Raw genomic sequence first — 14,361 nt, forward strand, 5'->3', positions numbered from 1 at the left:
GGAATGCACAATACTAAAGCTACAGCACATTAAGGGGGATTCACATCCATTGCAAGTACCAAGCCTGCCCCACCTTAAACTTGGTGAATTCCACACTTTTAATCTTTTCTATCATTTGGTATCTCCCAGAATACAGCCGAATGTGGGGTTGTTGTTTTTTATTTAGCCACTAACATTTTTTTAAAACTGCATGCAAAATATTAAACACATACCAAGTTATATATATTTTTCCTTTATTTGAAACACTTTGTTCTAAAAATTTGCTCATACTGGTTGAGAGAAATTTCTTCACATTATTTTCAGCCAGTTAACCTCCCTTTCCCTACTACTGTCATTTCCAGTCTGCAGGTTTTCATTTATTTAAAAAAAACAATACTCCTTGAAATCTTCTTTAGCGTATGAAACCAGTGTTTTTTGTTATTCAGATATGACTATCATTCATGGATTATAGTACAAATAATTTCAAAACTGGTAGTATGTAAAATAGAGTATTCATAGAATTATTTACAGCATGTAGTCATATGCTTAGAAATGATTCACTTCAAGCAGCATGAATACATTGGCCGTCATGCTAGCTTTCAACAAAATATTAAAAAGAGACGCTACTCATTCATACATGTTAATACCAAGGAACATGGAATATCAGACCATATAAAAATACTTTAATTTAGATGCAAGCTCACAATTAAAACTGCTACCACAGTAGTAAAGTGTCTCATAATACTAATAGTATCTAGTCTGGAAGGCAGCTATTCCTTTCCCTTTGGCTTTAGGATGAGTCTCAGCAAGAAGTTACTAACAAGTATTACTTTCTAATGAAATCAAAGCTGACTTGGTACAGATATGCATAATACGATGTAATCTCTTTAATTTCCAATACTCTTTACATTCCTATGTTGTTATTGACCTTTAAAAAACGTGACACCACGTGCCTAATTCCAACATGTTGTAATACTCATGTTTTCCCACTTAATTTAGTGCTTAGTTAAATCTAACCAAATTCACAGACAACTATGCATGTGGCTATTCATTTATTTTGTATGCATCGCATGTTAGGCTTGTGGCCACCTTAGCTGCTTGGAAATCCTGTTACTGTGTTCTGGCAGCTGTCAGATATAAGCTCATTCATTTCGTTTTGTTTGCTTTCTTCTTTGTTCTCATGGTTAGTGTGATTTTTTGGTTTCCCTGGTCTTCTGGACCTTCTGGCACAAACCTTCAGCAGCAAATAGGAGAGCTCGGCCACATTCAGCAGAATGCAAATGCCAGACACTGAAATCATGAAAATGGTAAAGACGGTCTTTTCAGTGGGACGTGAAACAAAGCAGTCCACTACATTGGGACACGGCCAGGCGCTGCATTTCAATAGCCGAGGCATGTGATATCCCTGATACATATAGTAAAACACATACATGAAAGAAGCTTCGAAAATCAGTCTGAACAAGATGCTGGTAGTGTATGTCCACCACAAGGGACCTTCGATGTGAAATTTCTGTTTCTTTATTTCTTCTATGTCCTTATATTCACAGCTTTTATCTCCCTTTCGGAACTTCTTTTTCCTTTCGTGCCGCCTGTATGCGACATGCATTGCCACCAAGAGTGCAGGGGTGGAGACAAAGATGAGCTGGAGGGCCCAGAGTCTGATGTGGGAAATGGGGAAAAAATGATCATAGCAGACATTTTTGCATCCTGGTTGCAGTGTATTGCACACAAAATCATCTTGCTCATCACCCCAGACTTCCTCCGCTGCAACAACAAGGATCATAATACGGAAGATGAACAGGACAGTCAACCAAATCTTTCCAATACTGGTAGAATGTTGGTTTACACCTCCTAAAATGCCCTGTAGCGTTCCCCAGTCCATGTTATCGTTTGAGTCTTTGGACCTATTATGACAAGGAGAGGATGGGGGGGGGGAGGAGAAAAAAAGGACTGAGTTATAAAATACAACACATTGAACATAAGCTGCCCCGACACTATCATGGAAAAAACAACTGTAGAATGATTAAAATAAGCAAATGACTCACCCAGAAAATAATTCTAATTCAGCTTCTTAGATAAATACTAGTTCTGCTATAAAATATGAATGAGGCTGCTATCCTATACAAACTGACTTGAGAGTAACTCCCATGCAACTCAGTGGAATATTATTTACTGAACAAACAATGGATTGTGATGTCAGTAGCATCCCATTAATATGCATATATTAATGATGATATTCTGCATCTGTTTCTTAAAACAGGCAGTTTGCATTTGTACTAGGATACATGTTCCAACTAGGCATAGCCAGAACTTGTACAGCAACTGACACCAATAGGGAAATTTATTCCCACTACAAACAACATCTTCCGAAAAGTGAATTCTCTCAGTACCACAGCAGGAGAGGAAAGGTTAAAGCCCTCCTCCAGGCTTGCTGCAATCCTGATCATTACAACCCCCCCCCCACTGTTTAAAACATGAACATTAAATGCAAAAATGCATTTAATGTCATGTCTAGTTGGGCCCCAAAGCTCTAACAAGCATGATTCACTGTACTCCAAGCATGGCATAGAAGCATTATTGAATTTGTAATAGGAATGGAGAGGAAATACTTGCTGGAGAGCTTGATTTCCACACATTATCCCACTTACTTCACATCAAATTGCTATGAATTATCTGCTTAATATTCTGTTGAGAACCAATTCCACCCTCAATGGAACAAAACAATAGCAAAGCACACACCACTGGATTAGGAGGCTAAACTACCTCTTTAACCAGGTAAATGAAAGAGTGATATTCTACGTAATCATACCACTGGCGCATTGAAATAAATGCATGTCTATTTCAAAGGGTCTGCTTTGAGCAGATATAGCTCCAGGAGTCTTACTGCTTTCTTTAAGCCAGAGCAGTGCACAAAGAATCGGGGGGGATGGGACTAAATTTTCTGTGCAATTTAGATTCACCAGAAAAAGATTCATCTTTTTTACTTATCCCTGCTCCAAGGGAAATGCTTTGTTCTGGCAACAGTGCATTGCAATGATTCAAAGCTAAACTACTGGCCTTCGATTGGTGAGTACGGACCCACGAATGGGTCACAGCCTGTTCTAATGTGGCTTGCAACCGTAGCACTTCACAATATAAATACATGCTAGAAAATTAAAAAATGGGTCCCTAAATGCATGTTTGGGTTGAAGATGGATCCTGGGTTTGAAAAGTTTGAAGACTACTGACCTAAACTATATATTTAACTATATATAAACTATACTAACATAAAATTTAACAGGTGGGTAGCCGTGTTGGTCTGCCATAGTCGAAACAAAATAGGAAATTCTTTCCAGTAGCACCTTAGAGACCAACTGAGTTTGTTCTTGGTATGAGCTTTTGTGTGCATGCACACTTCTTCAGATGTGTATCTGAAGAAGTGTGCATGCACGAAAGCTCATACCAAGAACAAACTCAGTTGGTCTCTAAGGTGCTACTGGAAAGAATTTCCTATTTTGTTATAAAATTTAACATTCAGTTCAAGATACCAAGCAAGTAATACATTATCTACAATGAGTGATTTCACACAAAATGTATTGTTGTCCTAGGTGCTTCCAGTCATGGAAAATTTATAACATTCAATCATTGATCTTCTACTTAAATCTGGAAGGGGACTATCAATTACGCTGCCAGACTTCAAATACACTATAGTCAACTGGGCAATCTCCCTTTCCCCAGCACCACAGTGTGTAGAAAGGGTTATATGCCCCTCCCTCTTCACTGCACAACCCTCCCATTGCAACTGGGAAGGGAGAGAGAGAAACTGATATTAAGGCAATGGTATTTGGAAATGGAAACGCCAACAGAATAGAGTTGGTTCTAAAGAGAAGAGACAGAACGTAGAGAAGGAAATGTCTAGCGCAATCTATCCATGCCACAACGAACCGAGCAGTAGCACAAGAGGCCTTCTGCAACTATTCCATTAAAGTGTTTGTTTTTTAAGTTCAGAAATTCTGAGCCCTAGTGGGAAAACCTGAAGCTGAACAGGGAAAGCATAACTTCACGAAGGATGTTCTGCTTATGTTGTGAAGATGCCCTGTAAAGAGTGAACAGAACATGGTCATTCCACAGTAAGTTCAGTCTTCCACAGTAAGAAGCACTCCTAGTTTCTTACGAGTTAATAAAGATCAACTCTTTACATAATAGGTTTCTGCTGGTTAGGAAGGCAACTTCCAAAATAGGAAGAATTTGTTTCAATGGATGAGTAGTAGTCTTTCATTTTTTTAAAAGCACAAAATTATATATGAAGAAAAAGAAAAGGCAATCAAAAACTCATGTTTTGAACTGGGAATGGAATATTTGATTTTGGATTGAGATAAAACATTTTCTGGAGTAAACTTGCATTCATCCTGCATTTGCATCAAACCAGTGGAAACCACCTTCATAAAGAAAAGATATGATGAATGTTTTCCATGTTACAATTTTTAAGTCATCCTGTAAGGCTGTTCCATTTCAAAGGTTCAGAGAAAGCAACACAAGTGAAAGTGAGCAACAGAATAACATTCCATCTATCTCTCTACCTGACTTAACCATGGGATAAAAGAGGCCATCACAAAGAGGTAGGTCTTACAGTTCTTTGGAAAGGTGCAAATGCTTAACTTATGATTCTATTTGTGGTGCAAAATAGTTGAATCCAGACCTTAGATTTATGTTCTATTCCGTTCATTTCTGCATAATTAATTTCTGCATGATTATTTTTTGTTTCAAATCACATTTTGTTTACAGATGGGATGGTGTAACATTATATGCAGGATGCAGTTAATTCTGATCCATGTATGTGTCATGGATACAACCTTTCATAACCCTGACTCAAGCTATCAGCACTGGGCAGGAAACAAGCTCAGCCACTTGCAAGCAAATTTGTGTGTCACACCCTTTTACCCAAGAAAGCACCAAAAATATTTTCTGCTCTGCTGGTTGAACATAATACAGCACTGCTGTTTAGAGTTAGAAGCTGCTAGACAGAGTCAAAATCTTAGATAACCAGGATTACTTAAGGGATCAAAGAAACTGAAACTTTTGGAGAGAACAGAGACCTGTTTCTGGACTCATTATAGAAAAGGCACTGTCTCGCCTTACAAAGTTTACAATATCTCTAGCTAATCTAGAAGATTAACTAAGCACCAAGTTTAGAAACATGTTATATTTCTTGCTTACAACAGGGATAAAATACTTTTATCTGAGTATCAGTTCTGAGCTATGCTTAGATCCATTTATATATCACATGGTACTATGGGTACACCAGGGCTTGACCAACGTTTGCTCAGTAAACACATGAAGTGTGAAAAGGCATTTGTTCCCAACTACACAGTGGGCAGGTGCCAGGAAGCTACACCCAAATATGACCACCCCAATATATATATATATGTTCACTATATCTCCTCAAGTTGTGGGACATGCTTCTTCCCTTCACATTCTACATGATTACCACAGCAGTCATTGGCCAATCACCAGTATATGAAGCTCCTTCAAAAATACACCTTAATAACACAAAAGTTAGTGGCATTTTTACAAGACATCATGTTAGAACCTGGCTACCGATATCATGAATTTCTGTTGAGCCCAGATTTCTACCTCATTTCTTTATTAGTCCTATTGCTTTATTGGGTAAAGGTAAAGGGACCCCAGACCATTAGGTCCAGTCATGTCTGACTCTGGGGTTGCGGCGCTCATCTCGCTTTACTGGCCAAGGGAGCCAGCGTACAGCTTCCGGGTCATGTGGCCAGCATGACTAAGCCGCTTCTGGTGAACCAGAGCAGCGCACGGAAACAACGTTTACCTTCCTGCCGGAGTGGTACCTATTTATCTACTTACACTTTGACGTGCTTTCAAACTGCTAGGTGGGCAGGAGCTGGGACCGAGCAACGGGAGCTCACCCTGTCACGGGGATTCGAATTGCCGACCTTCTGATCAGCAAGCCCTAGGCTCTGTGGTTTAACCCACAGTGCCACCCATGTTATAATACTTAATATATACTTGGGAGACAATAAAGATCCAAAGGTCTGCTTCCACACTATAGGAAGGGCTGTAAAGAAAATGCTGCATTAAGTACTGGCCCAATAAAAGTTGCTGCCCCAAGCAGAGCCCAAATGGTTCCTTACCACTGGATCTACACTACATCCTATGAGCCAGATACAGCTGGCTGGGTTTGCATCCCAGCATCCTTGCTGACGACATGCATTAGGAACAAATAACTTTCTGTCTGTCTAAGCCAGTATAAAGTTTTGGAGCAAGGTTTGTAAAATGCTTGGATATGTCAGTTCTTCATCAATAATGACCACTCAACTAATCCAAATAATATGATCAATGTAACACTAAGGATGTAGTCCAACATTTCCTAGGAGGGCATCACAGGGTTCTTAAGAAGGACTGGATCAGCTCCTACATTGACAGCTCCAATGACCAACTCAGCTGACATTGGATTTGTAATGTTGGAAGATGCCAAAGGAATCCAAAGGATCCAAAACCCTCCTAGACACTTGCCAAGTCACCAAACAAAGGGGGAAATGAGACATACTTCTGCCTTCCCATTCCTTCCCACCAGAAACAATGGGAATGCTTATATGTGTATGTGTGCATGCATACACAGTTGAAAGCCCTGCTGGCAAGAGCCCAACAGAGCTTTGGATAAGGCAGTAGAACCACCCTCCCCCAGTCCTTAGAACAGCAACCTGAAGTTGTAATCCTAGACACACTTATCTGGGTGTAAGCCCTATTGAAAATTATGGGACTTCTGAAAAGACAGCTAGCTATCTGTCAGCCTCAGAAAGAAGTCTGTTGCCTTCTAGAAGCACTTCCCCACAACAGTCTATTTTGGACTTGGGCATGCAAGTTTTTCCTCCATGTCCAAGCAATACCACCACCATCAAAATACCTGCAGAAATGGTAAATCCAGACTGAGAAAATAATATGGGACAGTATTTTGGTGAGGAATACCATTTCTTGCATGCATGAGCAGCAAGCACACAGTTCACAGTAAACTTCTGTCCGGAAATGCCCCTTTGTCTAGCTAGTGCAGAATATGGTATGGTGGCATATAATACAAAAATTGCTCATTAAAGATTGAATGGCTTCTTCAAAGAGTTAGTATCACATGTTAAAAGTCAATCCGCTTCAGTTTAAATTGTAGTATAATCATCTTTAAAGTACCCTCTTCAGCAGTGGAAGTGGCTGGAAGAACTGTATAAAGCAGCAACCAGCAACAGCACCTGTGGATAAATACATGGTTCATCGTATTGCAGTTACAGAAGACCGTGGTTGAATTTTGTTTAGAAAATCTCCAAGCACCATCTCATATGGTAGTCAATAATGTAAGGACTAAATACAGTGCTCCTTAAAAGAACAAGTGAATAGTGGTCTTTAATACGACAGACTTACAGAATCACTGATATAAAGTTGACTCATAATGAAACTGAAAAGTTGTGGGATACAGACTGCTCACAAAATTTTAAACATACCCCTTCCTGGTTTTTACTAGCAAATAGTACAAGTCGTTTTATTATGGTCAAGGATCAGTATCAAGACAAAAACACCAGTTACAAAACTTAAAAGCTCAAACCAAGATAAAATGATATAAAATTGCATACACATAAAAAGCAGTTCTTGGTGGTCATTTATCTGTCAGAAAGGAACCCTTCTATTTATCTTCTGTACACTGAAAATAAATAAAAACATTATTTTAAAAAAAGAAAGGAAACCCTCCTGGCCCAGAATTGTCCACTAGTCAGTATCTTATATTATACTAATCCTGGGTGCTACTAGCAAATAAAATATTAACTCTTGTCAGTCTGTCAAATGACTGCCTTCACCTCTCAATTTGACTTCATCTCAGTGTATCAGATGGCTACCAGAAATCATCACAATTACAATATGCTACCTTGATTCACACATAATGCTAAGCCATAGTGCGGTTTATTCCAACGTTCAAAGGCAATACAGGACACTAAGCATTGTTTGTTCACTTGAAACAAATCACAATGTGAAACCATGGTTTGTTGTTCACTTCCAGACCATGGCTTCTTTTAGGAAGAGTTTGGATTTGATATCCCGCTTTTCACTACCCGAAGGAGTCACAAAGCGGCTAACATTCTCCTTTCCCTTCCTCCCCCACAACAAACACTCTGTGAGGTGAGTGGGGCTGAGAGACTTCAAAGAAGTGTGAATAGAGGGGAGTGAGGATATTTTGCTCCCCTCGGTGGGATAGGGGGGAGTTATGAAAAGTTTAACCCTGTAATGATTTGTGCTGTTACTTGGAAAATCTTATAAATTCTTAATAATAAAAAAAACACAAAGAAGTGTGACTAGCCCAATGTCACCCAGCAGCTGCATGTGGAGGAGCGGAGACACGAACCCGGTTCCCCAGATTACGAGTATACCACTCTTAATGGTTTGGTGTTGACCAAACCAAACAGCCTTGTCCAAATTCAATAACCTTGGTTAGCTTTGCAAATATTCTAGCTTCATTATACATAATAAAACAAAAACAAATAACCCTCCACCCACAAACGCATTTAAAAGACTGTAGAATGTTAATCAGAGAAAGGCCTCGTTACAGAGAAACATTGTCGTCTGGCAGATAAAGATGTGTAATGAAGGCACAAGTCAAGCCTCCCTGGGGAGAACATTCCACAAATGGGGAGCCACTGCAGAAAAGCTCCATTCTCGTGTTTCCACCCTCCAGACTTCTTGTGGAGGAGGCACACAAAGAAGGGGCCTCAAATGATTGTAAGATCCAGGTCAGCTCATTGGGGGAGAGGCGGTCTCTTTGGGGAGAGCATAGATTTAAGTGATCAGCAGCATGGGATTTTTCAAATTGTGCTTGCTCTGCTAGTTTTCTCTCTATGTCTATACTAGTTTTTTATTACTGTATATTTTCACATACCTTGAAAGTAGGTGTAACTTAAGATGCCTTTGAACAGTAATGTGTGAGATAGTGGGTGGTGAAACCTGATGCATGATGAACAATGTTAGATGGCATTCAGATTGTTACCCGTTTTCAGTAATGGGGGTGAGCGGAATACATAGCCAGTTTGCAACAGATTTTGGCTGGACTGTAAGAAGCCCACTGGGTGAGGGACACACACACACACACAACACAAAATGGAGGCATTTGGAAACACCAGACCCTTGGACTACTGATTAACTAAGATTGCAGAGAGAAAACAGCATTTTACTTTCTAGGTTAAGTTAAAACGTGCAAGGTACATACACTTAAGCAATCTCCTTGTTAAATGTTTACCATTGAAGTTATTCAATGTTGATTTCAGTACCTGGAGAAGCTCTCAAGTACACTTGCAAGATTACAGATGGCATTCATACAACAACAGATAGATGAGAAATTCTAGATGACATCCATCCCCCAGAAAATTGTGATTTCTCAGCTACTACAGAAGTGGTACATGTCCCCCTACTAACACAAATCCAAGTGAGATATTCTTACTTCTAGAAATGCACTTTTTTGCTGTCCTTGGTGCCCCTTGCTATAGAAAGAGCAGCACCACACATAACTTCTCCAAAGAAGCCTGGGAACTGTAGTCTTTTAATGTTGCTGGGAATCGTTGCTCTGAGGGGGGGAAACTGCAGCTCCCAGGATTCTTTGGGGAAATTAATGTGCTTTATTATTTATTATTAAAATTTGTATACCACCCTTCATCCAAAGATCACAAGGCAGTAACTCTTGTATCTATAAATACTAACAAAATATCTACTATGTTTCAGGTGCCATGGTGGTGGGTGGTTTGTATCTATTTGCAACTGCTTTGAACCTTTAACAGTTTGCCAAATATAAATCACTGCACAATTAAACAAAAAACAGCATATGGTCAAGAAGACTGTCAAAGCTTGTTTCTGAAGCAGCATCTCAGAAATGATAAGCCTCGGAAACTAAGAAACTTTTAGAGTTCATCTTAAATCCCAGAACATTTTATTTTATAATTCACTATTTAGTGTAATGTAATTTATTTTTCTTAAATGCTATGTCACAATTCACATTAAAGAATTGTAAAATGTTAAAATTCTTCCTAGTCTTGCACAACAAAATAACTTATTTGAGGCATATTGGACCTGGCTTCTGAGATAGCTCAGTCTTTCCCTTTGCTAAAGTTGTAGATACTCCGTATGATTTAGCCATGGAATCTGAACTTATTCATACCCTATTGAATTGTAAGGGCTGACACTGCAACCTTACTTTCATTGCCTGGATAAAGGAAGCCATGGTAGTTGCCAAGTAGTTGATATTCCAGTCATGGAAGGCCAAAATTCAGCCTGGCATGGAGCTACAGGTCATAGATATAGTAGACGTTCTGGCAAAGGTGTAAATGGAAATAAACAGACCTGAAATTTTTAAAGAGATCTGGTTCATACCTTGAACATTTGTCCACTTTAATTTGCCCCTGGACCAACAAACATATTGGTAAATGTGCCTTCTGCATCCCTTAATTTTTATCCTTTGCATGATGAATGGGAAAAGTGAAGAAAGAAGTAGGATAGAGGCAAAAATATTGGGCTAGGAACAGAGGAAGCTGTATTTAAGTCCATTTAGTTCAATATTGTCTGGGTTGATGGGCAGCAGTTCTTCAGGGTTTCAGAAAGAGGACTTTTCTAGCCATACCTGGAGCTGCCAGAGATTGAAATTGGGACTTTATGTATGTAAAGCATTTGCTGTGCCATAAGCTAGGGTCCTTCCCTGCTTCATATTCTAAAGATTTTCAAAGGATAATTTTCAAAACGTTAATTTAGGGCCCACTGAAATAAATATTAAAAGTTATTTTTCCAGCGATTTTCAATAGCACCTGTGACCAATAGTATTCTGTGTGTATGGTGCATGATTGCCCCATCCACATCAGAATGTTCACCCTGAATTAAATTGGTTAAGATTTTTTTGTAAGAATAGGCAATGGTTCCCTTCCAGGGACACTACTAGCAAGTAGTGTCCCTGGATGGGAACCAATGACTAGTTGCCCATTACAGCAAATTTTGTAGAAATAGGCAGGGGGAAATATCTTATAAGATGGGCAGGTAACAGATTAATTTGAGCAAGTTATGTTAGTGTTTGTGCAAAAGCGTGCAATTACTCATAACTCTTTTTCCAATTCTGAAGTCAGGCATACCCAATTTACCAATTTCTTTATTGTTCTATGTTCTGTGATGTCCAAATGGAAAATTGTACAATAATGCCTTAGCTACTAGTCTCTCAGGGCAAAACTATATGTTATCTCAGCAAATGTGTTACTTGACCAGAGGTCACTGGAAGCAGTAGGACTAGAGCTATAACTGTTTCCATTTCCAGACAATGCACGTATTTTTGTAAACTAGGAAATCTTTAATAAAAAAACAATAAACAGCCCATAACTGTTTCCATTTGCTACATCACACTACTGATGCAGTTGCATTCTGTAGCTTAAAATTTTAAGTATTCACAATCTATCAACTGCCTTTCTACAAAGAAAACATGATACCATTTGATTCTTGTTATATGTATCACTTCCATTAATCACAGTGACCAAGAAACACACACACTTTTAATTTACTGATCAATAATGTGTCGGAGCATAGCTTATGTTGGACCTGTGACAGAAATTCCCAGAGAGGAATGTAATGATTTTACAAACAAAATTCTGTTTCATCTTCATGTGAGGCTTTTGTAAAAAACAAAATCAGACTAGGTGCGTCACAAATTAACTTTAATTACCTGTGCCTTTATTTATTTTGCTGGGTGGCTTGGTTTGTTGGGTAGGTCATATACAGCCAGAAGAACTACACATTTACGGTAATTGGCTGCAAGTTAACAACAGAATAAGGAAATCCCCATGACTGTCCAATGTGATGTGCACTCCTTGCGATACTAGGCAGGAGAATACGGCAAAAACTTTTATACATAGAGAACCTTATGCAGAACTTTTAAACGTAAATGAGTACATTGCCAAGCCATCCGAACAGGTGGTGGAAGGAAGAAAAGCAGAGAGAGTGCCAGTTAAGATTTATAGAAAAGTTTTGCAGAAAACCCCATTGCTCTTTACTTCAGTGGAGATAGTTAATTAAATATCTACAATAACTGTACTCCACATACACACCGAATTTGGGCTGCTGGAGCCACCAATAGAAAATTTCTCAACATTTGGCTCTCCAGAAGTTGCTGAACTACAGTTCCCATTATGCTTAGCCTTTGAGCATGCTTGGTGGGGCTGATGGGACTTTTAGTTCAGCAACATCTGGAGTGCCAAATATTATCCACACTTGGATTGGAATCACAATTACACCACTAAAAACAGATGGTTAGAGCTGCCAGTATGTTCGAAGGAAGTGATTTATTTATATTTGTATTTCATAATTTCTCTAATGATCTCAAAGCCATATTTTAAGCAAGAACCCAGACAGGCTTGATCTTTTTGCTTCTTCTCTGGATCAGAGCTAATGACCTGCCAAAAACTGACCAAAGAGGCAGGGGCTATAGAGGGATTTGAATTCATATCTTTCCAAGTCCAAAAGTTTACATATATTATATACGTAGCACACTGTCAAACGTATAAAAATCACATCATCATAGGAATATGGAATAACCATACCTACATGAAGTGAAGGGAGCAATACATCGTTGTAAAAGATAATTACATTATGAGGACCAAACAGAACTGAAGTAGTGGCTACTCTATGAAAACAGAATCAGATGAACTTAGTGGGCAGGGCAGAAGAGTGGAAAAGAAATATGAAATAACTACTCACAGCAAAACTTGCCAGATCTGTTTCTGAAGTGATGAAAAAGTAAATTAGATGCTTTTGAGTCTAGTAATCTTAAGGTGCTATTAGGTGTGTAAGTGCATTCTTCACAAGGTCAACAGAAGTACCATTTGAGGACTAGGCAGTCCAATTTCCAAACAGTAATGACTTTAGTCTTACAATGGCTATCTGAAGGAGGCATTAAGAACTCAGTTTTACAACTTTGATTAGATGATTTGTCCAAGATCTCATCATTGTATATGATAGAAGAAAACAATACACACAGATTGATTTCCATTCTTGTGCCTCTTCAAAAAAAGAAAAGAGAAATCTGATTATCTGTTAACCTCTTTTTGCTCATAAACTCATTGTATTGTCTTTCGCTACGATTGCCATAATGATCAGCTTGGTGAGAGACCAGAAGTAAACAAAGTAAAATGCAAAAGAGCAATTGAAGAAATAGATTCTACAATAAGGCATCTTCCTAAACACCATGCTTACCAAACATGTTGCGCAAGTTGATTACAAACTAGCCCATTTATTTTGTGAAGAGGCAAATGGGACTCATCGCTCTCTTTATCCCGAAACTTCACAACTAAAGAAACTACCCATCAGGGAAGTCCCACTAAGACTAAATGGACCATTACCATGGAGTGAAAATCTGGAAAGGAGATGCATGAAAGGGGATTATTTATTTCGCCAAAACCATCGGACAGTTAAAAAAACAAAAATAAATCACACACACACCCCAAAAGTGTGTGCATAGGGGAGTTTTGTGGCAACTTAAAAATTATTGTGGCCGGAACTTTCAAGGGCAAATCCTCTCTTTAATTACTCTCTTTCCTATTTGCTTGCTATGACAAACTCCTCCAGGATTATTATTTTTTTAACAAAGGAGGAAATGCTTTATAAGACAACTTGTGCTGGATAGCACCAAGCTCCATCTTGTCTACATGAAGCCAACAGCCTCCGACCATGGAGCTCCTTGGATGCCATGAATTTGCTTTGCTCTCTCTTCACCTCCCTTCCCACCCCCACCCCACCCCACCCCCGCCTATACAAGTTACACCCGGCTTTACCAAGTCCCAACCAGGGCTCAGGCTTTCGGCTTCCCCTCCGAAAAACCAGCACGCAACGAAAACGACAGCAAATATTCCCCTCTTGAGCATGTGCAGAGGGCGCTTTCCCTAGTCCGTTGGGATATGGGGTAGGGAGCGCTTATAGATTCTTAGCCATCCCACTGGAGGTTGTGAACCGTTCTGTGATCTTCGGGAGAACGAATTCCACTAAATTGTTTTATTTTATTTTTAAATGAAGAGCATAGCGCCGGCTCGAAAGGGTCGCCCGGCTCCCCGGGGTTGGCGGCAGGCGCGCAAAGTCTCTCTCACCTGTCAGCGTCTGAGGGAAATCAAAGCCCCTGAGCGCCTCGCCGAGCGCACCATGGGCTGGAAAAGGGCGGGAAAAGGAGGCTTCGCCGGCGACGGGCTCCCCCCTCGGCGCTTCGGTGGTCGTCCGCGTCTCCTTCACACTGGGGCCAGGCGGCAACGGCAACGACGACAACAACAACGGCGGCGGCGGCGGCAGCTCGCGGTCTCTTTCTCTCCCCCTGGGAGCGTCAAAAAGTTCTTC

General features: G+C 39.7%; 1 protein-coding gene across 2 annotated transcripts; it reads right to left on the reverse strand.

The window, feature by feature from the left end:
* Window positions 1–218: 218 nt before the first annotated feature.
* Window positions 219–14,259, reverse strand: LOC117045331 (gap junction beta-6 protein-like). Of its 2 annotated transcripts, none has more exons than XM_033146295.1 (2): window positions 14,121–14,259; window positions 219–1,883 (listed from the first exon to the last, which is right to left on the reverse strand). In XM_033146295.1, the coding sequence occupies exon 2, from the start codon at window positions 1,859–1,861 to the stop codon at window positions 1,070–1,072; it is 792 nt and encodes a 263-aa protein (XP_033002186.1). In that variant the 5' UTR covers window positions 1,862–1,883; window positions 14,121–14,259; the 3' UTR covers window positions 219–1,069. The 2 variants fall into 2 exon arrangements, with proteins under 2 accessions (XP_033002186.1, XP_033002187.1); XM_033146296.1 differs by lacking the exon at window positions 14,121–14,259 and adding an exon at window positions 3,037–3,046.
* Window positions 14,260–14,361: the final 102 nt, after the last annotated feature.

The sequence above is a fragment of the Lacerta agilis genome, chromosome 4 (genome assembly GCF_009819535.1).
Source record: "Lacerta agilis isolate rLacAgi1 chromosome 4, rLacAgi1.pri, whole genome shotgun sequence".
NCBI classification, from domain to species: domain Eukaryota; kingdom Metazoa; phylum Chordata; class Lepidosauria; order Squamata; family Lacertidae; genus Lacerta; species Lacerta agilis.